At 38.1% G+C, this 27,708-nt stretch overlaps 1 protein-coding gene across 1 annotated transcript; it reads right to left on the bottom strand.

The window, feature by feature from the left end:
* Positions 1–8,254: 8,254 nt before the first annotated feature.
* Positions 8,255–19,330, bottom strand: DDX18 (DEAD-box helicase 18). Its single transcript, XM_082483657.1, has 14 exons — positions 19,118–19,330; positions 18,809–18,991; positions 17,586–17,714; positions 16,871–17,006; positions 16,296–16,396; positions 15,960–16,159; positions 15,757–15,871; positions 14,025–14,164; positions 13,556–13,717; positions 12,446–12,598; positions 11,603–11,716; positions 10,661–10,717; positions 9,112–9,289; positions 8,255–8,494 (listed from the first exon to the last, which is right to left on the bottom strand). Exons 1-14 carry the CDS (start codon positions 19,233–19,235, stop codon positions 8,352–8,354), a joined length of 1,929 nt encoding a protein of 642 aa, XP_082339783.1. The 5' UTR covers positions 19,236–19,330; the 3' UTR covers positions 8,255–8,351.
* Between the last annotated feature and the right edge of the window lie 8,378 nt (positions 19,331–27,708).

The raw sequence follows: 27,708 nt of genomic DNA, 5'->3' as shown, positions 1-27,708 counted from the left end.
GTTTATTAGTTAACACCACTTTCAAAATGCCAGCTAAAGAATTACTGAACAACATTTTACAACACTTTATTCCTTTAAAAGGCATCCAGACCCAAAAGCAATAAGGGAAACAAGCAGATAAAAAATCCCTTTAACTTCTAAATGTTTCAATAATTGTCAGTCCAACTCTGTGAACTTAATAAAGGAATAAAAGAATCTTGTCACAATTTGAATAACTCAGGTATTAAAGAAAGACTGAAAACAAACAAATAAAACTCAGACCAACTGCAAAAGTTTCATGTTCAAGGGCCCAAATGGGCCAGGATACGATCAGCTTGTTCCTGCTTCTGCAGGAAATGAGGTTGTCTTTTTCTTGTGTGAGGGGACTTCATTTGTGGGTTGTGGACTATGTGTGGGCTACCATTAAAGCAGCCCAGATGATCTCAAAATCTGCCTTTCCTAGAAGCCATGTGTCCCATCCCTCTACTCCTATTTATTATGTATATGTTATATGCCACATCTGGAAAGTTACATTCCAGTTCACACGTCAAATGCATTGAAATCTCCCACTTCTTCCTTCCCCTTGGCTGAAATAACCTAGTCCTATAATACAGAGGCTTGAATAAAGTCTCAAAGGGATTTATTTTTTCTTGATAATTACCCCACTGCTGTCTTGTCCTGTGAATGCAGAGACTTAGTGCTCCTCAAAGATTGCTATGGCAACGCGTTACAATGTCTCAGAAACCAGGGTATACTTTGCAGAAGAGAAGAGGGAATTTTAAAAAATAAGGAGACTTGCAGGTATTCATGTATTCTAAATAACAGAAAAGCAGGTAAATATTGCATGAAATGCTAAAAAGAACCCAACACCAAGAAAGAGACAAAAACAAAATGAAAACACCCTTTTCTTCTACTAAAACTAAAGGAGGACTCAGTTTACTTTTATGTACTGTTACAGTATTAAAAGTTGCTGTAATGTCAAAATGCAATGAAAACACTGCACTTTGTTTCATTCACTGATAACTTTTCAATTACTTCAGAAACTAGTCTGCATCTTCATAGTTTCTTCTCTCCACAAAGTATGGTAGTGTGTATCCACAAAAGATAACTGATAATCACCATCTGTTTCATTGCTCCTAAAATAAGCAAATCAGTATGCGACTAACGACTTGGAGCTAGATGATGGAATTAACAGTAAATACAAGATAACATCATCTTTCTATCTGGATGTTTGGAGCTTTTGGGGGCTGCAAAGCCTGAAGGATGCAAAACACAAAAGGGTGAAAAATAGTAATCTGCTTGTAAGTGTAAGTGTATAAATCTTTTACATCTTCCTTTGCAACTTTTCTCGCTTTCCCCTGGTGACCTGAGAATCGCTGAGAAAAGGGCTTGTGACAGAAGTGAGGAATTGCAAAACGTAGTCCTTATCACCTTACCAAACACCTGACTGCCGACTTTGAAATGAATCTCCTAAGACTCAGTCTTGTCATAATTTTATTTTTTTCTGTCAGTCTGAAAGTTCTTAACTTAGCTTAATCCCCCCTCCATCTTTATAATTCCTGTCCAAGCTCCCCTTTGTACAGTTGTGCCAAAGATGCGGCTGTCTTCACCAGACGGCAGCTTCCCGGGCCAGCTTCATTACAGCACTGTTTTCAAGCACTTTCAAGGACAGCATGCTGCTTAGGAACAGCTTTGGAGGATGATGATTCATCCAGATAACAGAATTTCAAATCATTATGTGAAGCGATGCTGTATTTTTATAGCAAATATATAAAATTTAAATATAGCCTACATTTTTCAGAAGTTTGCTTTTATCTGTTAGAGACAGAAGATTATTTTTAGAGTGTTATACAGGGACTGCACTGAACTTGGCTGTTTTGACTCATTTTCCATTTTTTGTTTCAGATGTAAAAGCCCTTTGAGAGCTTCTAGTAGGTGCAGTTTTATTCTATCCCCTGTTCTCTGCTAGCTCTTTAATAGAAAACCAGCCTCCTTTATAAAGCATTTTTCAGAAAACTCAGTCATATAAATCCTGCAATTAATTTGATAAATATCAGAAAAACTTTCAGCTCAAGGGAAAAGCACACCCTCAAAAGCCCTTTGACAGCTGGTTCCATATTTTTATGATTGAAAATGTGTTGGAGAATCTAGATGTCACATAAATGCTAGCTAGCATTGGTTTTATTAATAATAATAAGCAAATCTTTGACAGAATAATTTCCATTCAAATATCAGTTTTATGTAGCCTATAAGGATGCGAGCCACTAAGCGCAAGGTTTTCCAACACCAGGGGTAGTCAGCAAAGTCACCTGCATGAATTAGGTTTGCCACAGGGGTGTGTGTGTGTGTGCGCGTTAACAGATAACGAGCCCTAGCTCGGCTGAAGCCAACACACGAATACAAAGGGGATTATATAGCAGCAGATTTGCTAACATTAGGCTTTCCTCCTGTTAGAGCAGCCACATAAAAAAAAACCCTCAACTAGTAAGCTATAATTTGAGTCAATCTAATTTGCGTGACCTTGACTATTGGCTTCTGCTACCGCCAATAATCTTGAGGAAGAGCTAGATTTACTTTTTTTCTTAATTTTTTTGACCCTGTACAAGATACGGGCTTTCCACTTGTGGATTTTGATATTTTTAAGTGTCAGATTCAAAGTTATTTAGGAGCCCACATCCATTGATTTCTATTTTAATTGGTGTCTGAGAAAGTTGTGATGCCCAGATATTGTTGATTCTCATTCTAACTCGCTTCAAACCTGCGCAGCAACTCTTTCACATTTGTCTTAAGTTTGGTAGAAATGGCCTTCTTTCCCTGGACAAAGTGTTCCCAAAACATTTCTCGCATGGGCCACATATTGCTACTAATTTATTGCACTACCATTATAACATGGAGTGACCATACAGGAAAGCAAGGCCTTTATAGGAATTTATTACGAGTACAAGTCTGGAATATGTGTGTGCGATTTATTTCTCTGTACAAAACTTTTGAATATACAAGTTTCATATCCATGCTCAAAGAAAGAATTCTTTGAATGAGTTAGTTATTAAAAACCTGTATACCTTATTGATTAGTTTGCACCTGAAATATTAGCTATCCTTATTTACGAATAATCCCTTGCTGAATTTATGTAGAAAGTATGACAAAAAATTGTGGACAATTTACATAAGGCTATAGTAGCACATACTTGCAAAGCCTCAGAAAAAAAGATTCATAAAATTTTGCAATGAAGTGGAAAAATACAGTGTTTAAATAATCATTTAGCACTTCATATAGTTTTGTTACAGGTCATCTGCACTAGGGCTTAGTAGAAGTTAAGGATTCTTTTTCTCGTGTTAAAGAATTCCCTCTTTTAATATGACAAGCCATTTAGCTAACTTCTGCCACCATTAAGAGAGGAATGTAAAGATATCAGTGAATACAATTTTTATGGAAAAATTAAATTGCTTTATGATTATTTTTTTAAACAATGTCATTTTATGGTTACGTTTATGTTCTCAAATTACATTTTGTAGGTATTAGTGTTACTATGTACCTTCATAAATTCATTTTCAGGTTTCCTAATAACAATTAGAGACAGGTACCAGACAGAACTTATCTGCTACTCGTCTTTTTTCTTCCCATACAGAAAGGGTTTTATTAATATTAGTAGAAGTGACAATATATCAAGAACACTTATCTGGAGCTTATAAGGAAGACTCAGTAGCTCCTAAAAATTCACATGGTCTATCTGCCCCTATAAGTGAACCTCTAGTTTTAATTATGCAGAGTAACACATTTAATATTCCTGTGATTCTCAACTTTCATAGGGGATTGCAACCACTCACTGAGGAGCTCAGAAAGCCCTGAATGGCTAAACACATTCAGGTGACAGCCAAAATAGAGATAAGCATTTGGATGAACTCTTATACAAGATTTTGCAGAGCCTATAGTTTTCTTCTTTTTAATTCTGACTAACTGGGAGAAAATAGTAGATGGTTATGTTTTTCAGTGTTATAGCTTACAAAAGTGTTTGGGAAGATGGACTGCTATTGTAGAGTATGCTCAGATATTTTTTTGAAAGGTGAAAGCAGTTCTTAAGCTGGCTGACACCGATATAACAAACTGAGTGTGTGTCTAGACAGCACCCCGATTTTTCCATTTGTCTTCCATTCTCTTAATGGCATCCTTCCTCTACCTCTCCTTACAACTCCATATCAAAAGTTTATCGTGGGGGCTAAGAGGAGAAAGAAAAGGTAATCTCTTCCCCACGTGGTTGTGCAATAAAGAGATTTGACACAAGCAACATTACAGTATTTATGACTTTGATGTAGGCCAGCAAATTTGTTAGAAGGAAAGAGCATTCCAGTTCAAGAGGCTGGATTCTTATTGTCATGGCTCAACATCTTCTATAAATCTAGAGCAAACAAAAGCATCGGAAACAGTTGCATGAATTCTCCTGTCAAGCCAAGCAGCTAAAATCCTGTGGAAATCAAGCTAGTAGGGCAAAAGTCAAGAGCAGTGACAGATGTTATTCTGCATGCCTAGCCAGTTGAATCTAGGCTTCTTTCAGCATTGTTATTTTGAAAAAAAAAAAAAACAACCAAAAAACCAACCCAAACCAAACCAACTCACCTCTTCTCACCTCTTAAGGGATAATAACTGTTTCTTTTCTAGTTGTTAGGTTTTTAGATGTCTGTAAAATCCCTTTTAAATTTTGGGGGATTGAAGTAACTGGACAACTGTCTCCTAAACAGGACAGTGGTAGAACTAAAACCACAAGTCACAGACCTGTGTTGTATCCTGTCAGTACCCTGCTTTCCTTCACATTGGGAAGAAATTGGAGACTTCTACTCAAATGTTGGTTTTTTTTGGTTTTTTTAATCACATAGTCCTTTTCACTTTTCCTGTGAGAGCTTGCTTCCCCCAAGCCTTAGATTACTAGCTTGAAAACAAATAATTAGAGTATCTAAAGCTTGGGCAGGTTACTTAAACTGAGTTATCAACTTGTACATGAAACAAAAAGGCTAATTACTGCCAAAATATAAACACACTTCCTATTTACAGCAGACCTAAGTAGATAATATCTTATCCAGTTCTCAAATATTCTTGCTCTTCACTGTCAATAAATATGCTCTCTGCCTGTGACATTCACCCTGAAAAATTTGATGGCAACACTTTCCAACTAGTCTTGTGCTTGTCTATAACTCGGCAGTGTTATGGTGTAGGAAACTCATATCATGACAAGATTTTTCATGATTACGAGCAGTAGCTCAGCAATGGTATTCTCCTGTATGGACCTGTTCCAAGAACTGTCAAAAAAATCTTCCAGTTCAAGCAGGACAGTTTTGATCACCCCCTTAAGTGGTTTAAAGAGTCCAATTTCTTTGTCAAGGTTCTCAGAGAAAAAAGGCAATTTCTCAAGGCACACAATATTAGTCCCCAACCTATCAGTCACTGTTATGAGGCAAGCCTTGAGAGTCTGATGGCTGAGGTCTATTAACTGCTCAAAAGATTGATAACAGGGTAAGTTGCAAAGGAAACGTTAGATTTTGAATCAGTTTGACAATCTTTTAAACTTCTTGCAATACCATAGTAGAATAGATGCTGCCTGATACACACAGATATTTAATCAGCAACTATTTTTCATTTATCATCCCATAAACAAAGAGAAAACTAACTGCATCTGCACAAACCAGGAAGCTGAAGCCCTTTTCTTTCAATACCCACTTAGTCTCCGCTTGGGAATTTCTCTCATGCTTAATTAGCAAATTACAGTGTGAAATAGCAGACTATGTAGTTAGTTCAGACTGTGCAGCCATTATACATCTATAATGTCTAAGTAACAGTGTTAATATATATTTTTTTTTAGGGTAACCTAGTGCTACTCTAGAGCAATACCATCCAGCCTTCTCATCTCCCACATGAGATTATTACAGAGATTTCTTTGCATTAGGGTATATAAGAAAATCCAAACAAAAACCACCAGGGAGTTGTCCAGATTCGTGCCAAACCCCTATTTTTCAGTTGTCCTCATATCAGACTTTAGAAATTGACAGTGCCTCAACTCTTCCAAAGAAAAAATTAGGTGGAGCTTGAGGTTGTCTAGCTGCTGGGAAAGCAGTCAGCCTTCTGTTCCCAGAATGACAAGGAGACAGAAAAAAGCAGTTCTCTAAGCAGCCTAGACAGAGAAGTGGAAGGAATTCTGATGCGCTTTTAAGCCCAACCAGTTCTGGCTATGCAGCCCACGGTCAGACAGGTGGTCACTAACTGTGCCCACCATCTCAGCTTTGTTCCTGTTCCAAACGAACACTCCACACTACTTCATTCACACTGCTTGTGCCCACATAACCACGCTCTGATCTTTACAGTGGTTTACTTCAGCTTTGCTTACATCTCTTTCCAAGTAATTAATTTTGCAGTTCATCTGATGAGTCCCCTCAGTCAATTTCACTATAATGTAAGTTAATTTCTATACTGTAACTGCACAGCTTGCAGGTGTAGACAGAACCCTTCAACTGTATGATGCTGTAGATCTCGGAGATAATTCTAAAAATATGCTATTAATAAACAGAAATGAAAACTATTTTGACATCTATTATTTTTAAATATATAAGCAAACCCAGAATCAAAGATTAGAACTTGATGAGCCAGGCATCACGTACTTCGCATTGCTTACCCTTCAGAGCAGATTTTGCTTTCTCATTGCAACCCTGGAAGCATGAGACATTCAAATCCTAGCCACAAAATTAACTTACTTCAGTGTTTTGATGTTATCAGTTCTTAATATCTGATCAATGTTAATTAAGAGTCTTGAGAAGTCCATTAGGGCTACAAGTCAGCTGTTTCACAAAAAAGGGAAAAAAGGCAACAACTCTCAGTTCTGAATGGTGGGAGCACTAACAGCAGAATGGTCATACTATTTTTCAAGAAAAATGATGTGGTTTCTCTGCAGGTGAAAACAAAGTTCACCGATGTTTTCCTGCAATACTTCAATGCATATATCATAGTTTTAAACCTGACATGCTACTTCAAAAGACTTAGGACATAGCAGTCCACTTTATATTGGAATAACTACATATGCTTTTGTACTCATAATTAGTCCTGGGTTACATTTTAGATGTAAATTAAAAGCTGTTTTACTGTAATCACACAGGGTGTAGATGTCTGGATTCTGTGACATTTTAGTCTTTCTCTGCATTGATGGATGAACATTTTTGAAGTACTATTGCCCACCCCTATTGTAGCCTCATCATAGATATTTACAATAGCAGAGATATGAAAATAATATATGTAATATAGTTATTCTACTTTTGCCTAACTTGTGTATTCTTCTCCATGTTTGTACTGTTTGCAATGTGTACTCCACCCTCTTCCATTTCTCCATAAAATATCCTTCTAGTATATTTATACCACTTTTCACCTTTTCACTTAACAAGTCTCTCCACCCCCTTAATCCTGTGGTAGTACCTTTGACTTTGCCCATCACTGATCTGACCAAGAAAGACTAAAAAGCCATTTGCTTTTGTAATTTACAAGATACAACTGCAAAAATTCTCACTGCATCAAGGTTATGGAGCATTTTAAAACATTTTCTGGGCTGAGTGCTTCCATTTATGTAATCTGCTTTTCTTAATTTTGTTTGTATATTCGTATGAGAGTACACTAGACATTACCAGATGGATGAATTCAGATTTAAAGAGAACATGAAGGAAAACCAAACATTTCACTAGAATGTTATCATTTTATCACATTAAAAGAAACAGGATTCTGTCCCAGATGTGGTGTAAGAGATTTTTTTTTTTGACACTGTACTTACACAGTTATACAGATACCATAACTGAAATTAATCACAAGCTCATACAGCCTTAATTATTCATAGTTATGTTCTGTTCTAAAGGAATGTTCCTACATTCTTCAGTGTATCTGATGGACAAAGCACAGTTCCGTACCACTAGAAACGCTTGCAATAATTCACATCAACAAATTTTTCTTATCTCAAACTGTAATCTGTCCTTGTGTTGTTTACTACAACATTCTTCAGAGGTGTACATAGAAAAAAGGATAAATGTAAAGCAAATTGTTCTATAAAACCTAAAAGTATTTTTTCTTTAAATTAATACTGCAGAGCTTTTTATTAAGACAATTATATTCAACTATCCTCTTCCTTACAACAAGTACTGCAAAATTAGCAGGCTGTATTCTCAGTTTCTATCTTTAGTCTCCCTTCGAAAGAGTCTTCCTGAACTGAAAGATAAAAGATGTTCCCAGAAACAAAATCATAAAGACTCCGAAATATGTGAATAGAGCAGTTTAAATCGGAGGTAACTGTCAGATGGTTTTGATCAAGGTAGTCTATTCCAATGCCAGAAGCCATTTTATTGCATGTATGATTAACGAGAAAACTGCCGACTGTCCGATTTCTTGCTAATGTGTTTGAAGATTTTAGCTTTGTGGACGTTCTTTGATTTCTGGTAACCAAATCCCCCACCTCCACCTCTTTTCTGTAGCCTTCTGCCATGGTTGCTGTTCACATCTGGAATTTTATTGGTTAAAGAACTTGGAATAATTTGAAATGTTGCTTTTTAGGTATTTTAAGAGTTATTAATTTGAAAAAAAATAGCAGCATTGTACAAAATTTGAGTTACATAACTACAGACAAGACTAGAACTTTGTGCCTGTGATTCTAAATAATGCTTTTATTCCTCCAGTTGTTCAGCTAAGTTGGCCAAAGTACTACTACTTCAAATTCCATCCACTGGCAGGTTTGACAGTAACCTAGATACAGTCTTCTATTTCATGCTCTTGTCCCTCTATTTCAATATTCTACGATTATTAAACTTAAGCATGTACCTTTCAATTGAAGTAATTTTGCATGGAGGAGAACAGTGCTGTAGAACCCACAGCAACTGAAGCACATACAGCATGTACATGCACCAAAACATGGATGTTGTTTGTAGGCAATTTTTGCCTTTTTAATATTTGCTATTTAAGATTTTTTTTTATAAAGTGCTGTTGCAAAATGATGCATTTATATGATTAATAGCAAAAAAAAAAAAATCAGAACTTCTAAGTAGCATAGAAATTTAGTAAGTTGCACTTAACGTTTATAAAGCAGAAATTCAGCTTTCAAACACTGCAGTAAAAGGATACTGAGGTCAACAAACGGAGGAACTTTAAAACCAAATGAAAGGCTGACTTTGGGAAGATCCAAGTTATTGACATCATAGATCTGCTTCAGAGAATGGGAGTCATAAGCTCTGATGTAAGCTTTGTATGCTTCCTGGGCTGACTTGTGAAGGAAGTAGTTCTTCTCAATCAGTTTCTCCAGCTGGTGAAGAGAAAAAAAAAACAAAACAAAACCAAAAGACATACCAATTATAGCTATAACAAGGGTATAAATTATATTCAAGCAAATTATTTACTGTGTGAGTTGCAGTGACATTCCCTGTTCGCTTCAGCAAAATTGCCCTTTGATGGTAGAGTGCACATACATATATCGGAGTACTTTTATAAACAAATAGCGGAACAAAATAGCTTGAAGTTAAATTACAGTACAAAGCCTCAGCAACACGAAAATTTACAGAAATATTAAATTGGATTGTCCCAAACAAGTTAATCAAGAAGGAGTATACAACGGCAGTCACACCATGAAACTATATATATTCACAATTAATGTGTACTTTTAAGTCAGACATCTAAACTGTACCATTCCATGTAATTCTATACGTAGTCAGATCTGTTATGGTGCAAATGCATTGTAACATTAGCAATATTAATTCTACGACAAAAATGCAGATGCAATAGTGTAGACTGAGACATTTTATTTGTTGCGGGCTAAGTTCCCAATACTTTTTAGGTCCAAGTGTCTCATTTGATGTTTAACATACATTAATTCAGCATACTAAAAATAAGTTACATTAGACACCATTACATCCTAATTATTCTTAACTGGGAACCTCCTTCTGTAAGGACTGTCTTCACCGTTTCTTGTACTTGCTATTTCAAATTTAAGTTACTGCAAAGAAGCTTTACAGAGCTCTTATCAAAAGAGTAATTCACAGAATTAAACAACAATAGAAAATCACATCCACAGAACTATCTATGCTATTCTAGTCACCTTTTGCTCCATGGCTATTTTTGCAGCACTGGAGCACAAAAGAGGTTTAGCTGATACTGGGGTTTATTAACATCATTTAAATACACCTGGAGTATATATTAGCATTTCCAAGAGTTGGTACTGGATCTCTTTCTGCACACTGAAGTCTGAGTAAATCATCTTATAAGACATGTTATTCCCAATCAATCTGAACATACATAACTATTCGATAAAAGCTAAAAAAAAACCTGCTTGCTATGCTAGACAAGAACATTCAGTTCAAAAGTTGCAAGCAGGTTTACAACAATGTGGCTTTGCCATGTAATGCAAAAAAAACAATTCTTCCAAGCAAATACATATCATATAATGATGATAGTTCAGTACTGGATATTAAAATTCTTCTTTAATTTCAAAACATTTTATTGCTTTAACGTCATAGAGGGACAATATGGCAGGAGTATTTACAGCACAGTAATCATCTACAGGAACTTTTCCAGACAAGCACACGTATTTTTGTACTTTGGTTGTTATAGACTATAACATTCGCTATATAAATTATTACACAGATATTCAGAGTAGCTGTAGTATGAAGTCATTTCATACCTGAGACTGGATGTCTGAAATTTTTGACCAAGAAAATTCAAATTCACTTAGTGGTACCTTAAAGAAAAAAAAAAAATTAAATATAAAAATTATTTATACCATGTAAACCCTGAATACGTTTAAGACCCAAGACAAATAGAAAAAGACCTGCAAAATAACAGAAGGTATTTATTTTTAATACCACAGCTCTATCTGTTAATACGTAATTACAATTCTCAGGTTCATGGATGTTTTTGTGAATGAAAAGCACATCTTTAGGTTTCTGGCACCATCTTTTATTCAAAGCAATGATCACACCATTATACCATTACTACCCTTATCATAGGCATAAAATACCTTTCTATCAATACGCCAGTATTATCACTTCCTTTAAGCTCAAGTAATAAAGATGCTTACACTATGACACTTTTACCCTTTTAGCTTTAGAAGCTGTACCACTTTAGTTGCAAATGGCAAAGTTCTAAACAAGCCCATAAGGAGAACAACCCCAAAACTATCTGCAGTTCTATCATATTAAAATGATTACATTTAGAAGGAAGCTACCCTTCTTTTGGAACTGAACAAAATGCAATTGATTACTTGAATAGAAAAAATAAAACCTGCACAAACCACATTGAAGTTTTAATTTCCTCTGGATGGCCAAGCTCCCAGTATCCCTCCACAGACAGAACACAGGAAATTTATTTATTTTTTAATAATACACATTGCTCAGTTGCAAAGCAACTATAAATACACTCAATATTTACCTTTGTGCTGCTGACTTTAAGTCTGATGTTTAGTTAAATATTTTCTAAGCAACATAATTTTTTTGCTTAAAAAATTAAAATGTTTGATTAATCTTTACAGGTTTTGCCTTTAAAAGCTGTTGCACAGTAAAAAAAAAAAAAACAACAACCAAAACCCACCACCAAAAACACTAAAAACACGTAGACATAAGTTTACCCTGGCTTGTTTTAGGTAACGAAGAAAGCCCAGCTCTTCTGGTCGTAAAATGAGCAGAGCATGTCCTCTACCATTTATGCCTCTGGCAGTTCTACCAACACGATGAATATATTCCTTTTGGAAGAATAAGAAACAGCAAGTCCAGTCAGTCTTTCAAATATGTAATAATGGAACAGCTTCACAACCACTCCCCCCCCCCCATTTAACATTAATATAGTGCAATGCATCATCCATTATTTTTTAAGACTCTTTCTTAGCACTAACACACGGACGAGGGAAACCAAGTGCTGAAGATGCAAAGCATAATTAGGTTGAGACAGAAACCCCTGACTAAAAGTATTTTACCTTTTACTGAAGAAAAGTCTGCTGTGACTGGAGATTAAACTTTGCTTTTGGTATATTTGCTCTGTATACTTGTCAAAACTTCTCAGTTTTTTGAGTTTCACTTGTTTACACTGGACATTTATTCAAGTAAGAATACTGATTTTTAAATGAAAATGAAATATCCATTGGAAAAAACTGTTTAGGAGACTCAGGGATTAATATATAAACTCACACTTCTCCTGAGAAGTGTTTTGTTGTTCAGCTCATTAGATTTTAAATTAATTTAACAGCATAAAGAATAATGTTTTAAAAAGCAACTCTTAAAAGGTAACAAAGGTCTCAGCTAGATGCAGCATTTCCTAGGAGCTGGTGGAGAGAAGTGGAAGAAATCGGCTGCTGGATATGAACATGGCTGGATCCTGATCTCTGTCAAGCAGCAGCTGCAGCTTTTGTCTGCAATTACGTTTGTAGCTAGGCTTTGATTTGTTGCTGTGAAGTTTCCCTATTTCCTTAACTTACTTTTGGATCATCTGGGGGGTCATACTGGACAATCCAATCAACTTCAGGAATATCCAATCCTCTGGCAGCTACATCAGTGCACAACAGTATTCCAGATTCTGCATTACAGAACTGGAAAAATGTTGTAGTACGTTTGGTTTGTTTCTGCTTGCCCTAAAAGGAGAAGCACATGAAGGATGAAATAGCAACAACAAAAAAATAATCTGCCAACTTGTAAGCTTAAAGTTCACATATTATATCACTGACAAAAATATAAAATAATGAGCCACCTTTCCATATCATGGACTTGGACAGACCAAGCAGGACCATTTCACAGTGAAGAAACAATGTTAGCACAGTCAACAGCACAGGGCTAAATGAATTGGTGTCTCTCAGAGATAACGCCAAATCTTCCAAAGCATTAAAAATTTGGTTGCATAAGCATTTCTTTCACGAGGGCTGCATAAACGCCTAAAGTTCAGAAAAAGGACATTTGCAGGTCTAGCAATTTGTTGGACAGGTTTAAAAGCAATAAGAATACTTGTAACAGTTCTATCGAAGTATAGCAAAAACAAATCCCCAAAATAATTAAAAGGAAAAAAAAAAGACATTTGTGGTCACTTATAACTATTTCATAAACTTTCAGTTAATTCTTTTTCCTAAACTATGCATTTTGTGGTTTTGATAAAAAAAAATGTGTAATACTTATCCAAACGGTTAAAATTAACATAGTAAAACCAAACATCACCCCGGCCTTAGAAAAAGCACCCAACACTCCAGGGATGGGAGTGTTTAGATTCCTTCCATAACTTTCCTCCACAAATTGAGTTTTAATGCTTATGAAAAGCAACCCCTGGGAAGAAAACAGATGGCTTTCAACACACAGAAAATCAGTTAATATCAGTGTTCAGCCCTGGTTTGGAAAATAGCAAGATTAACAATGTTGAAGTGATGTTATCACATAGTCTTTTATTTATCTCCTTCCTGTACAGGCTAATCGAGATCATCACCATTTTTGTGAGCAGGGTATCTGTTTATTAGAAACTGGACTGAAATAAACAAGGCAAATGTAAGGTAAGTAACAACTTACAGGTACTATCAAATTAATTAATCAATTAATAAAATACTTACATGAATGGCCAAAACAGGGAGATCAATATAGTTGAGTAATTCATAATGGTACTTCACTGACATACATGAAGAAAAAAATACCATTAGTTTTTTCTTCCGGTTCTTCTTGAGGAATGTGAAGAGCAAAAGGAATCTTTTTTCAGATGGACACACTACATACCCCTGGAAAATTTTTAAATATTGTTAAAGTAGTATGGAACAAACTTTTGCTTCAGCAATACAATTGAATCAGGGAAGTGTTATGTTGTGAAACAAATATGAAAAAGAGTTAATTTTTCTGCAAGCATTGACTAGACGCATATAACTTACTATAGTTAGCAGAGTGAATAAAGCCCTTTAAGCAACTGGTAGCTTTTGCCCATTAGCACGGGAAACACCCTTTAAGACAGTGTTTGTACAACCCAGTTAAAAACACATAGGATTTGGTATGTTCACAATCATACCCCTTTTGATAACATTTGTGTTTTACCTGTTCAAGACCATCTACTGTTGCTGTCTCCTTGTTATCATCAACCCCAACATACAGGGGCTCTTTCTTCAGAGAGATCTTTGCCAGATCTTCAACCTTTCTGGTTTGTGTAGCAGAAAAAAGCATCGTCTGCCTGCGCTCTGATAAGAATATTTATTATGAAAGAAAGCCTTATTTTTAAAAGGAGAATTCAAATAGCAAGTCCATAAAATCTCTAGCTGTAAACTTCCCTGAGCAAGTCTTCTACTTTTTTCAATTAAATTCTAATTCAAATATACTGCTAATGACAAACAAAGACAGGTGTAGTTTTATTATGGATTGTACAGGATGTTTACTTAGGCTGCCCTCACCCCCAAAATCCTCAGAGCTATCAAAACACAATTAATCTTTCTCTCTGGGAAAATATTATCATTTGCATTCCAATTTAGACAGAAAACAATGATTTAAATGGAGACCAAGCTTGTAATTCTAACTATAAGTTGATTTCATTCCCATGAATACTAAAATGTGTTTTGTTTTTATTTGTGTTTTTTTTTTTCCCAAAAACAAACACGCTAGAGATTGTGCAAGAAAAAACTTACCAAAACTGAAGTGTAATATTACTGTTTGTCTTGCAAAATCAGTCTAGGACCTACACATTCGTACATGCTATTCCGTCATGTGGCAGTACGTCTGTACGGACCCTCAGTGACTTCAATGATCTTAGAGCAGGGGTAGGATATCTCCTGCCTGCCTGTCATCTTGCAGCTCAAATATATATCCTTGTCCTGTGACATTTTCTTGTTGCACGAGCACACAGAAAATGCAGACATAGCCTGTTCCATTTCACAATTGCAAGAACAGTAGCAATTGTTCTTGCTGAATAATCGGTGCCGCCATTTTTAAATATCTTTTTCTTTTCTATTCTGAAGTGTCTGTTTTAAAACATAATTTCCTTCATAATAGGACAAAACCAAAGTAAACACATGCAAAGTAAAAATTTCTGTTACTATCATTTTCCACTTCATGAAGAACATGTCATTTTCCCACTCTTCCTTCCCTTTCTTTTTAGCACTGTCGATTTAAATTCTTCGCAGAATGTTATTTATTAGAATTATATACCTGCATTTTAAAACATGCAAATCTGAATTTTAATATTTAATATGTGGAACCTCAAAATATTTATCACTGATTTTTTTTTATACACTATTTCCATGGGGCAATTTTTTCCTGCATTTTCAAAGTTAAAGGGAGAGCCCTGTTGACTCTGAGAATGTGTTCAATACATCAATTACATGGAACAACTAAATGAAAAATTAGGAGAAGAAAATTTTAAGCTAAATACTTAAACTTCCTTACGGTACTGTTCTTGGAAGTATGAAGAAAATTCGAACCGCAAGTCAGAAGACGTTTTACCTTATGTTTAAGCCTTATTAAGAAATAATGAATTGTAGGAAATAAACGGACAGAGGAAGATGAATGAGAGAATGCTGATGTTAAACTAAAAGAATCTTATATGACCAGAATTATATCCCTAAAATGCATATGAAAACTTTGTCCTTCAGATAAATTATGTTAAATAAGGTAATATATACTAGCTATCCGAAAAAAAGGACCAAGTAGACAATCGCTCGCAAGTGCATTTACACAACTATAAAAATTAATGACTTCTCTTATAATAACTGAGTCATAAAGAAGACATAATGTTAGTCAAGTGATTTCCAGGAAACAGAGATTTTTTTTTTCCCCTTACTTGGTAGAAGTTTTATGATCTGTTTCATTTCTTCTTCAAATCCAACCTCCAAGATACGATCCGCCTCATCAATTACCAAACACTGCAAGTTCTTGTACATGAAACCTGGAGTGTTCTACAAGATTAACAAATTTGGAGTCAGACAGGGACAGGAGTTTTATTACGTTTTAATAACATGGATTAGACATCAATATTTTATCTACCTGCATATGATCCAGCAGTCTTCCTGGTGTTGCTACAATGATGTTGATTCCATTTCCAAGTTTCTGTGCTTCTGCTGATCTGTTACTGCCCCCCATTATCAGACCGTAGGTGTGAACATGGTGATTCATAAGTTCTTTAAGAACTCCATAGGTTTGCATGGCAAGCTCTCGAGTAGGAGAAAGAATAATAACACCTGTTCCTAAAAAAAAAAAAATAAAAATAATTACATCAATTGGACAAGAGTAAGTTACAACAACTCGTCCAATCTCCCTCCTAGCCACATTCCTAAATGGCCGCACCACAGAAAAATTCAACTGTGAAATGAAGAGCCTTACCATTTCTAGGCATGAATTTTAACTTGTAGATGAGCTCTACTGCAGGAATAAGAAATGCAAGTGTTTTGCCACTGCCCGTTTTTGCAGCTGCTAGAATATCCCTGCATGCAACAAAGTTAGAAAGAAAAGCATTTAGTTAATCCTACAGAGAAAAGAACAATCCTGTTTTGAACAGTGTTGACAATGTAAAAACATTACATGGCACCCAGGAAACTGGTAGAGTTGGTATTAAGAGCTTGGTGGCAGATATGGTTCACAGCAATTGGTCACCACATCTCTACAGATTCTCTGAGACACACTGACACAAGACTAGTGAAAACAGTCTTCCCTGCTTTCAAAGCCAAATGCAAAGCAGTTTCCATGAGTTTACCCCAAGTATTTGTTCACACACAACACAGATATACTGTGTTAACTGGTATAAATGTTTATAAACAAAATATTTAACACACATGAAAACATATTTTTTTTTAAAAAAAAGTTTAGCTGCAAAAAGTTACATTTCATGTATTTAGCTTGCTAACAAAATTTACACAATATTTGGGGTCAATATAGTGATTAAGATACGTATTTCTTACCTGCCTTCCAGAAGCGGCTTAATACTTTTATGCTGAATTTCAGTCATGTGCGTAAAACCCATGTCATTTATGCCTTTCAGTGTATTCTCACTGACAAGACCAGCCAGGGAAGTAAAAGAATTGTCTTCAAAAGCACCTGAAGAGAGAGGAGGGGAATAAATAAATAAAAAACAAAAACAAAAACCAAACTTATTTCTTCAGTTCCATCTGTCCTCTGAGATTACTCAGTTAAAACTGACCTAGATGGAGGAAAACAAAAACCAAAACACACAACCACGAAGGACTTTTTCTTATTCCTTTCTACAGGAAAATCTGAAGACAGTGAAAAATTACTCTGTATTAATGCGTTCCTAAAAATACTACACAGAGCTGTTAAAAATGAACAGGAATGCACTGCTTCTCATGCCAAATTTACTAGTCACACACCTCCATCCTGCTCTTCGTTGATTTTTTTCTTCTACAAGTACACATGTATGTGTATATATATGTTTTAAAACAGATTTTCACTAGTAATTTTAAGACTAATAGGACTGTGTGTATATAATGTAAATTTCAAAGAACAGGAATCCAGTAACAGCTGTACAGCTGCCAGTGTCATATCACTGGTATTCAAATATTCAACTTATAAAGCTAATTTGAAAACTGCAACTTGCTCTGGAAGAAAGTGTTAGACCTTGGATTTTTGCACATGTATGAAAAATAGGGCATAAGATACCTGTTACACCTAGTGGTAAACTGGGCACTTCATCCTCCTCCTCCTCTTCCTTCTCGCCAGAATCCTGATTATCTTCATCTTCTACTTCCGCGGACTCATCTTCAGTTTTCACTTTTTTAGGCTCTGTATCTAGAGTGTTATTTTACAAAAGACAAGTCAGTTAGAGACACAAAAGACATTTTCATCATTAAAAGCTGTTCCACAGAGTGAATTTCTTTAGTCTGTAAACTGCTTACAAAGGTCATGCTTTTTTTTCTAGGGAAATTTCTGAGTCAGAGAGCAAAAATTCAGAAGTTCCTTGCGCACAATCCACTGCGCACAGCCAAACAGTGAAAGCTTAATGCACTATATGAAATTTTCTGTGGAAACGTGGAACAAGCTACAAAATTCTTTCCTATCTGCAATTCAGACATCACGTTTCCAACGCGGTTTGTGCTCTGGTCATGTGAAATGTAATGTCTGTTCTGTTGTAAGTACCTGAATCCTAACAGAACTGCATGATAACACCTCGTGGTTACGCAAATAAAGAGAAGTGTCACAAAGATCAAACACGTAAGAGATAAAAGTTCAAATATACATAGAAATATATGTATAAAAACATATAAAAATCCATCAATATTTGCAGGGCACGTTTTTTTGGGGGTAGTTTCCCAGTATACTTTAGTTTCATAATATACAGATGTTGCCAAAGGCTGGATGCGTTGCTAAAAAGACATACTGGCTGGATGTACATTGCAGTTCAACTGCTACAGCTGGAGAGGGACTTTTTACAAGGGAACGTAGTGATAGGACGAGGGGGAATGGCTTCAAACTGGAAGAGGGGAGATTTAGGTTACATATTAGGAAGAAATTTTTCACTATGAGGGTGGCAAGACACTGGCCCAGGCTGCCCAGAGAAGCTGTGGCTGCCCCATCCCTGGAGGTGCTCAAGGCCAGGCTGGATGTGGCCTTGGGCAACCTGGGCTGGTGGGAGGTGTCCCTGCCCATGGCAGGGGGTTGGAACTCGATGATCTTTAAGGTCTATGATGATGAATAAGGAAAAGGATAACACTGAAGATCTCCGAAACTTTTAAAACATACACCAGACCGACCCACGGTACTTCCCACACCGTCCATCTGACTAACCCCCTCCGACCGAGAGGAAAACGAGAGCGGGCGCTTTTTGGGGTCTCCGGGGATAACTCCGCCCTGGGTGACAAGTTGTATTTGTTAAGATAACGTACCATTTTCCGCATTAGCCGCCGCTTTCCTCTTTTTCTTCTTCCTCTTCTTCTCCCCCCCGCCGCGGGGCCCGGCGCCATTCGCGCCCTCCGAGGCCGCTCCGACCGCCGCCGCCGCTTCTACCTCAGGGGCCGCCGCCGCCTCCTCCACCTCCTCCTCGGGGGGGCCCTGCGATGCCGCCTCGCCTGCACGCGTTTCGGAAAGAGAGGAGAGGAAAAAAGAACCAAACCCAAAGTCAGCGACGGCTCCGCAAGAGCTCAACCGGAGAGAGGCTCCGCAGGGCCGCCCGCCCGGCCCCGGCCCCGGCGTACCTGCGCCCTCAGCCGCCCGCAGCTTCAGGTTGCGCTGCCGCAGCTTCAGGTTGCGCTTGTGGATCTTCCTGCGCAGCAGCCGCATGGGCAGGTTGCCCGCGGCCACCGACACCGACATCTCCGCCGCCTGCCCCCCTTCCCCGGCTCACCCGGCCACACGTGGGCACGGCGGCGCGGCGGATCCGGGCCCCGCCGGAACCCACCAACCCCCTCTCCAAGGCCTGACGGGCGGCCCGCAGCGGCCTCCCGCGGCCCGGCGGAGACATGGCCTCGCCGGCAGACAGCCACCGGGTCCCCGCCCCTGCCGGGGGAGGGGTGTGTGTGTGTGTCCTCGGACACGGGTGGGAGGCGGCAGGAGGGAGGTGGGAGGCAGCGAGCGAGGGCGGGACACGCCCGGTTTTACCCCGAGGAAAGGAGTCGCCCTCTCCTCCACAGACACCCCCCGCTCGTGGTTACAGGTGTTTGGCTCCCACGGAAGACAGAAACGCCGCCGGGCGTCATCCACCTGTGCGGCCCCAAGGTTAGCCCCTCCGGGAGGGGCGGTTCTGGGGACAGCCTGCGTGTCCTCCCGCGTGCCGGCCGAGGGGTCGGGGACGCGGCTGTGCGCCACACCGCGCCGCCAGACTGCAGGCGGCAGCCGGGGGCGGCGATGCCCGCCGGCTGTTGGCTCCGCCGGCATCCCAGGGCAGGCAGCACGGGCCGCTGAAAACGTTCAGTGCCGACTTCCGGCGCTAAAACTGGTGAAACTTTCAGGCTTGAAGAATCCCCGGCGCCGACCCTGGGGATAAAGGACACAGCTGTGCCTTCGGTGAAGTCCTGCATCTTCAGTAGCCACCTGGTCCGCTGGCTGTCCCTCCCCACGGGCCCAAAGAAGGTGGAAATCCCCTGGATTGTCACCAGCCCGGCAGCGCTAGCGAGTGGGCCAAATCTGGGAACCCCTCATGTCCAAGGCACGGTTTCTTGGAGCTCTTTTAGGCAGCGCCTTCCAGCTGGAGCTCCCTGCTGCTCCCCATTCCAGCGTGACCGTTCCTTCCAGTGTCCTCCTGCTTTTTGGCTCTGCGTTCTCTTCCAAAGAGCCGTTCCTGCAGGCTGAAATGCAGCGCCGCTCACATCCTTCTTGACCACCAGATGGCACAAACAGTACAGGGATTCACAGCAGTCTTAAACCAGGAACCACTGTGGTCTTAGAAATCTGAATGACCACAAAGTCAGTGGACGGCTCAGCCTGCAATACCTTGCTGTAACACAGAATAAACTGCAGATATTGGAGATAATTTACAGATACACTAGAGATAAATATTACTCTATTAATTTCGAAGTGCTTATTGCATATAACTTTTTTTTTAAAAAAGCTACTAATGTTAGAGATGAAACAAAAGTAATTTTTCACCATCTGTAATTCTTGTCTTGCAGAGCTCATATGGATCACCAGAATAAGAATTAATTTTGTCTTGCCAGAACTTCAGAATATGAGCCACCTAATCTTGTCCAGACTTTCACAGACTGGATAACAGGTCTAGCCACTGGCTTTATTAAGTTTAAAGGACAATTGCTATCTCCACCAGCTGCGTTTGAAAATGAACTGAACCATCCTCAGCAAGAAAGCCTTTTGGTACAAAACTCCAGGGGAAGTCAGTTCAATTTTAAGCAGGTAAAAGTTCCTTACTGTATCTCACTATAATTTAGGTTCTGGACATATTTTCTTCCTGGCTATCTTATAGTGTGTCTGCAGAATATATTTTTAAGTAGATACGGGTTTGCTCTTTCTAGTCACTACTGATTTATGTGTATGCGACTAGGTTTACTATTTGGATCCAGATTTAAGCCAGGGGGTGCTCCTTTCTGGAATGTGGGCATTGTGGATAGAATGAATTAAAAATCTGGACAGGAGGGAGCTGACACTAATGGTTACACTAAGGGAGGAGAAAATTATGTCCTTTGGGCATGGCATGGTCCACGTGTTCCTATCTTAACCAGTACTGCCAGGATCAACGCTGTTCTGCTTTCACCCACCTCATCACAGCCCCAGCTCTGCCAAGTATTCGGACCTGGAAACCCTGGTCAGGTAAAACCCTAAATAAAGAACTCACCTCAGTGTCCATGTTGGGTCCCAGCTGACTTGGCAAGTCTTCTTGAAGTTGCATTGGTGCGGCATGAGGCCCAAATTGGTAAACTGTCCTGAGAAGGCATGTTAGATCCTGCCGAGCAGAATATATTGGCTATGTCAATTGACTACAACCAGCGTGGCACACAAGGAAAACTTTATTGCATTTGCAGATGAATGATGATCTTGCATCTGTGTAAACAGATGTCATGGCATTATGTATAGGAATTCAGAAATTACAGATTTTGTTAGGTGTCGGAGATGAAGTGGCACAGACTCCGATATGCAGGATCGAAATCAGCTTTATTAAGCAAGCGTGCTCTTTATATACTTTTCTGCCAAGGCCAGTAATTTTCTACTTTACTTGTTTACACCATCGCGTACTCTAAAAGATCATGTTCCCACCGAAAAGGGAATCTCTCTTCCCTGTGAGCAGCACCTCCTTATCTAGGGAGTAGCTTCACACAACTTCATCGCCTGCCAAAACAGTCCTGCAGCTGCTTATTCCTCCCTATTATTTCTACCACACTTAACCCTTCTTTTGCCTCAGTCCCCACAGTTAGGTGGCAAAGTATCACGTGCTCCAACTTTGCTTTGTCTCAGTATCTTGTAAAAGATGTTGCTTAGAGTTAGCAAAGAAGCATGCTTCTCTGGAAAATTCAAAACATGTTTTATGAGTTTCTTTCTTTTTGTCTTTGTTTTTTCTCCAAGTTGCAATTGTGGAAAGTCACAAAAAAGAAGTCTCAGAAAGCAATAATGATAATTTTGTTGTGACAGGTCTAGGCAATAGTTTAAACCACTAACTCATGTTAACGGTTTTTCTCAGAAGTGTGGCATTTCTTAGATATCATACGTGTTCCCCCTGGCACGTGTCTCATTGCTGTCCAATAGATTAATTCCTAATTGCTTGACTTATCAGGCAATCGTTACTAACAATAGGATTTTCTCAAATGGTTATTGAATTGTTGTCAAAATGTCTCAAATTCTCTACACATGATCTTGCAGGAAGGTTTGTAGGGAATCATGTTTTGGGTTAGCAAAGCCTTAGAGCCAAAGAAGTCCATATTAAAGACTCTGAATTTATGTCTGAAGATGAATGTTTTTAATGTGCTGCCAGTGTCAGTATTTTATTTCCCAGAGTAAATTAATCATTGAAGTCAATTTCAAAATCTTTGCCCCTACTTACCATTAACTAATGGGTGTTAACAGTGTAACACAGTAGTAGTCATTGATTTCACTTGTATCATTTCAGGTAGATGGTGGTAACTATACAAAACCTATCAAAATCTCATACAGAAGAGATCATGAAACAAAAATGTACAGTCATTTTTGGATACTAGATTTGTGATACAGAGCTGAGTTGAGGCAGACAGGTTTTATTTTCAGGAAGCAGAATCTCTGAAAAGGTGCTTTTTTGATGTCTTAGGTTGGACATGAAAAAATCCACTGCTGATGTCATTTATGAACATCTGCACCATTAAGCTAATGTTTTGAGCTAGAAAACTACATCTTTCATTGCTTACAGCCACAAACTGGAAAATCTTTCAGAGATGTCTTTTCGTTTTTAACAGATTATAATTTTCCCTGTTAGATCAAATTTATCTGGCAGACAGAATAAGTGCTAGATAAGCACTTGGTTTAAAATCAAGTATCAGATAGATATCATTTCTTTTCAAATGTGTCTAACTTTTGTTAGAAAAACCCTGTATATATGTGCAAGTGGTGGATACAAATGTATCTGCAGAAATAATACATTTTGCAATTTGGTTAACACATATAATTCTGAAATCTGGACTCTGGAAGACAAAAGTTACCCACATCTGAACTGATGTAAATGGTGTAGATATAGATATATCAAGATATAGCACACAGAGAATAGACTACTTGATTTATGGAACATGTTAATGGTAACAGAAGTTAGAAATTGCTGGTGCAAATCATATCTCCATAGGGTATCATTGAATTTCACTGAATCTGTGTGGGAATTGAAAGTATGCCTTTGAGTTTAAGACAAGGAGAGAAACATATCTGAGTTTGGAAAAAGCAAGCTAGACTATCATAATCACATTTTTTTAAGGTTTTATATTGGTTTAATATTGCTTCCAAATAATGTCTCCCTTGTGTCACATGACGGTATTGCTTCAGTTATAACATCATGAATACTTTGTGTGGCATGTGGAATACAGCTGGGTTTAAACTAAATTTGTGAATTTTTTAGGAAATTTCTCATTTACCCTATATTTTACAACTGAAGCTATTCAGTGTGTCAGTTGTGAATGCAGATGGACATGTACCTGCATGTGTTCCAAATCAAAACCAGTGCAGACCTGCATCCAGGATGAGAAAGCAGAGATGGGCTGAATTGCGTTTTATATGACCTTGTAGATTTTGCATAGTTCTTGTGGATTTTCTGGAACTTAAAACTGCTCAGGTGTTTCTGAGAAGCACTTTAATACCTCAAAGTATTATGCCGTCACCATTGCCCTTAACAGTTCATTAAGGGGAAGCCGATACTCTAGAGTTGGTACAATCTGGTTCATGCCAGGGTAAGGAACTGAATCCATTTTAATTGTTCTAATGAATAATCTCCTCTTTTATATATGTAGAGGACCAAAGTCTAATCTCACTCTTTAGACCGCTCTGCAGAGTTTAACATGATTGATCTTGGAATCCCGGTGTGTCATATGAGCTGGATGGCAGCAGACCAGGTTACCGTACTAGCTTGGGCCCTTCCTGAAGAAATGCATCTGACAGGTAGTGATGATCAGCTGCATGCCTACCCCACTTGATCCTTAATGGCTGGAAACCCACAAAAAATCAATTTCCTTGTGTCCTTTTCTAGCAATGGAATGCAACCACATTGGCAGCTGGATTCAGCGGTGAGCAATTTGTAGATAATAACTGGCTGTCTGTATTTGTTACCGTCTGTGACTAAATCATTGACTCTGCTACTACCAAGGTGATCAGCTAATTGTGTGAGATTAGCTTAATTAAGATGAGCTATATAGATGTGACTACAGCTAGAGTATATGACGTTTATGGGCAAAAAATCTTCAGTGTTTGGGAAATGCCACCTAGTATAAAATGCTGTAGTTCTTCCCTGCAGTAACAGGGTTTATGCATTGGTTTGCCACAGAAATTTATGCTAAGGTCAGTATTTTGGTCCTCATCTCCAAAATGCATCATCGCTAGGGCTCAGCTTATCTAAAATATTGCTTAAATCGCTCTGAAATTAAGACAGTTTGAATCACAGAATCACAGAATGGTTGAGGTTGCAAGGCACCTGGAGATTGCCTCGTCCAACTCCTCTGCTTAAGCAGGGTCAGCTAGAGTACATTGCTCAGGACCATGTCCACTCAGATTTTGAGTGTCTCCAAGGATGGAGACTCCACAGAAGGCTCTGTTTTCTTTACTCCCTCCCATGAGGTACTGATTTAACCTTCTCTTCTCCAGTCCCAGCTTTCTCAGTTTCTCCTTGTATGCCACGTGCTCCAATCCCTTTATCATCTTTGTGACCATTTGCTGAAATCACTGCGGTATGTCCGTGTCATACTGGGGAGCCCAGAGTTGGACACAATACTCCATGCTGAGTAGAGGGAAGGATCACCTCCCTTTTGTTTGTCACAGTTGTCACAATGGGTCTTTCTGTTATAATTGTATAACTTTTTTCTAAGAAAACTTTGCCATTTTCAAGATAAATATATTGTCATTCTATATTTAACACCTACATGCTACAAATAAAAGAATCTTCTAGGAAAACAAGGTGCGATACACATTTTTATCCTCACAGAGGCAATGAGAGAACAAATGATACATAATACAAGAGCAGTGCCCAATTTGTAATGTACTACCAGCAGGCAGGAGGGTACCATGAGGATAACTGTAGTGTAAAAGCATGAGTGGCACACAGCTGAATCGTTTACATTCTACTTTCTTTTATCGATGCAGAACAAGTTGTTTCTGACATTTGTAATTTAAACTTACACAATGTTTTTGTGGTACTCAGAAACCGCTTTTGTGGATTGGATGAAATAATAATAAAATATTTTCTGTTTTATTTTAGGAGGCTGTTTCTAGCTGTTGGTTTCAACTGTTCCACCACCCCTCCTAAATGTTGACAAATAGCTTGTTTTGCACATAACGGTAAGCTACAGTCACTTTTATTACAACGGCGTTTAAGTTCACGATATTCTTTCTTTACATATGAAGGCCAATTTTTTAATATTTTCCTGTTTTTAAAAAAACTTAGTGAAGTTTTTTTCAAAATTCTGCAAAGGCTACAAGTAGGATTAAGTGATTAATTAACAGATTAATCAAACTGCAGGTGTAGCAGCTAGTTTATAACTTACAGACTGACAGGTTCATAATCCTTAAAATAATACTTTTCTCAGGCATTAAAGGCTTTCCTTTTACAGTTCCCTCATTAATTTAAAGAATCCTAGTAAATATATTACTGTCTCCTTTTCAGAAGGGGTATGTCTTTTATATTGCCTTATCATCTACATAGCTTCATTTAAAATAGCTCTGTTCGAATAATATAAAGTCACAATTAAAGAGATTATGAAATCTGAGACAGTAAGTGAAATATTATATAGGGTCAGCTAAGATTCTTTGCAACTACTTTGAAGATAAAATTTGAAAGGGAGGGCTAGAGGGCTTTGGATGTTCTCGGTGCATGGCACCTCTCCATCCAGGAGACAAATCTGTGGCATTTTGTGGATGGATTGAACACAAGATGTCACCCTAGCTGTGAGATAGCTCCAACACACAAATGCCATTAGCTGAAGAGGAACGGGAATGAAGAATTGAGGTTACTCCCCCCCACCCCCAGCCAAGTTGTCCATCACATGTTCCTTCATTTAACTATCACAGAATACTCTTTCACTACAGAATTTTCTACACATTGCTGAATATTTTTAATTCAAGTCTATCACACCATATATGATTTTTTAATTGCTGTTTTAAAGTAGGTTCCTGAAATTTGAAGTCGGATTTGACTTCCTTGAATAGTAGCCCTATGTTTCTTGTACTGTTAGTAAAAAAGATGGTAGAGAACACAGTGCAAATTTTTTTCTGAGGTTCCTTCAGTCTTATTAACTTTCATACATGTACCTAGAAGTTTAAAAGCTCATAGAAGGATGCAATGGCAGCTATTATGAAAATCTTTCAGATAAGATACCGTAGTTAAATTGTTATGTTTCTTCCTAAGCTGTGTAAACCTTTTTGTACTCAAGAGTTGTATTTTCTTCATGTTACAGTTTGAAATTCCTTTTACCTTTACTCTAAACAATGCAAAATTCTTCCTTCAAGGAAGAAGTTGAATATTGAATTAAACAAAGCATTATGTAAACAATGGTATTAGCATTCTTCTGATCATGGATGGGGAACTGATACCTTAAATATTAAACTCTTTGAACTCAGGCCCCTGACTTCAGTAATACTGACAGCATGTCTGTGTTCAGAATGACATTTATGCTTTAAATGTTTGTTTCCTTCCTGTATAAAATAATAAAAAAGGTTTTGCAGGCAAGACATCTGTCTGGGACTTGTGAGGCCAGAACTCAATGCCCTGTTACACAGTAGATGCTCATATTATCTTAAGTGACGTTTCTAACATCATTTATCTCATCTACACAATGACAATATCTTCATCTGTACGATGTGGATAGCCATATTTCTTTACTATCACTGCCTGTATTTAGATAGCAAACCCTTAAAGCACGGACTAATTTTAAAAATACGTTTGTATGGGACCTATAGCAAAGAAGACCTGGGTACTGTTGTAATATTAAACAAAAGTGTATTACTCTTAACCACTAAAATTTATATATACAAGTGATAGTAAAATACTATTTTGTAACAAAGTATACATCTTACGTGACCAGATTCTCATAAACCCGGACAGAGGAGGAAACAAAATTGTGAGCATACAGCATGTCAGACAATCTGTGACACCTCTCACACATGTGCTTTTAACCCGTGGTGAATAACACAATACCCTCAAGAAAATATCAAATGAGCTCATTCTCACATTCGCTGCAAGGCGCAGTTGGGAATACACTTACTAGTGATTTCCTTGAAGTGGTTCACCCCTCACTCGCTCAGTACTATTTTTATGCTCCCACATCCATAGTTTTACACTACTCTTCTGCTTTACATCATTCTGCATGTCCTAAAAATCAGCGTAAGTTGCTTTTCTTTTTAAGACCCTTTCAGATTGCCATTTAAAGGAGTTTTAATATTCCTGAGAATGAGAATGGTTAATTATTAGCCTGTTATGTAATATTGCATTTTTTGATTGAAACTCAGTGGGAGCTCGGACAGTCAGCACTCCATAAGAGAGGGCTCAATAGCTTGTATTATTGGACTGTGAGCTTTTATGGTTCAAACCTTTATAAACTGTGTCAAGCTGCGATAGTTATAATTATTGCACACGTTGGCTTAACCTATATAGTGTAGTCATAATGCATTAGCCTTTCCAACTTTC

This window comes from Vanellus vanellus (assembly GCF_965231255.1).
Source record: "Vanellus vanellus genome assembly, chromosome: 5".
In the NCBI taxonomy this organism is placed as follows: Eukaryota; Metazoa; Chordata; class Aves; order Charadriiformes; family Charadriidae; genus Vanellus; species Vanellus vanellus.
This window is presented reverse-complemented; position numbering and strand designations above follow the sequence as displayed.

What these genes read in the sequence shown, in the direction of transcription:
- DDX18 (XM_082483657.1), bottom strand. Translation starts at nt 19,235, where the DNA reads ATGTCGGTGTCGGTGGCCGCGGGCAACCTGCCCATGCGGCTGCTGCGC. An exon ending in TCCCTGTTTTGGCCATTCAT is followed by an intron (nt 12,599 to 13,555) that starts GTAAGTATTTTA and finishes TTCTCCTTTTAG; the next exon opens with GGCAAGCAGAAACAAACCAA. An exon ending in GTTACCTAAAACAAGCCAGG is followed by an intron (nt 10,718 to 11,602) that starts GTAAACTTATGT and finishes TTTTTCTTTAAG; the next exon opens with GTACCACTAAGTGAATTTGA.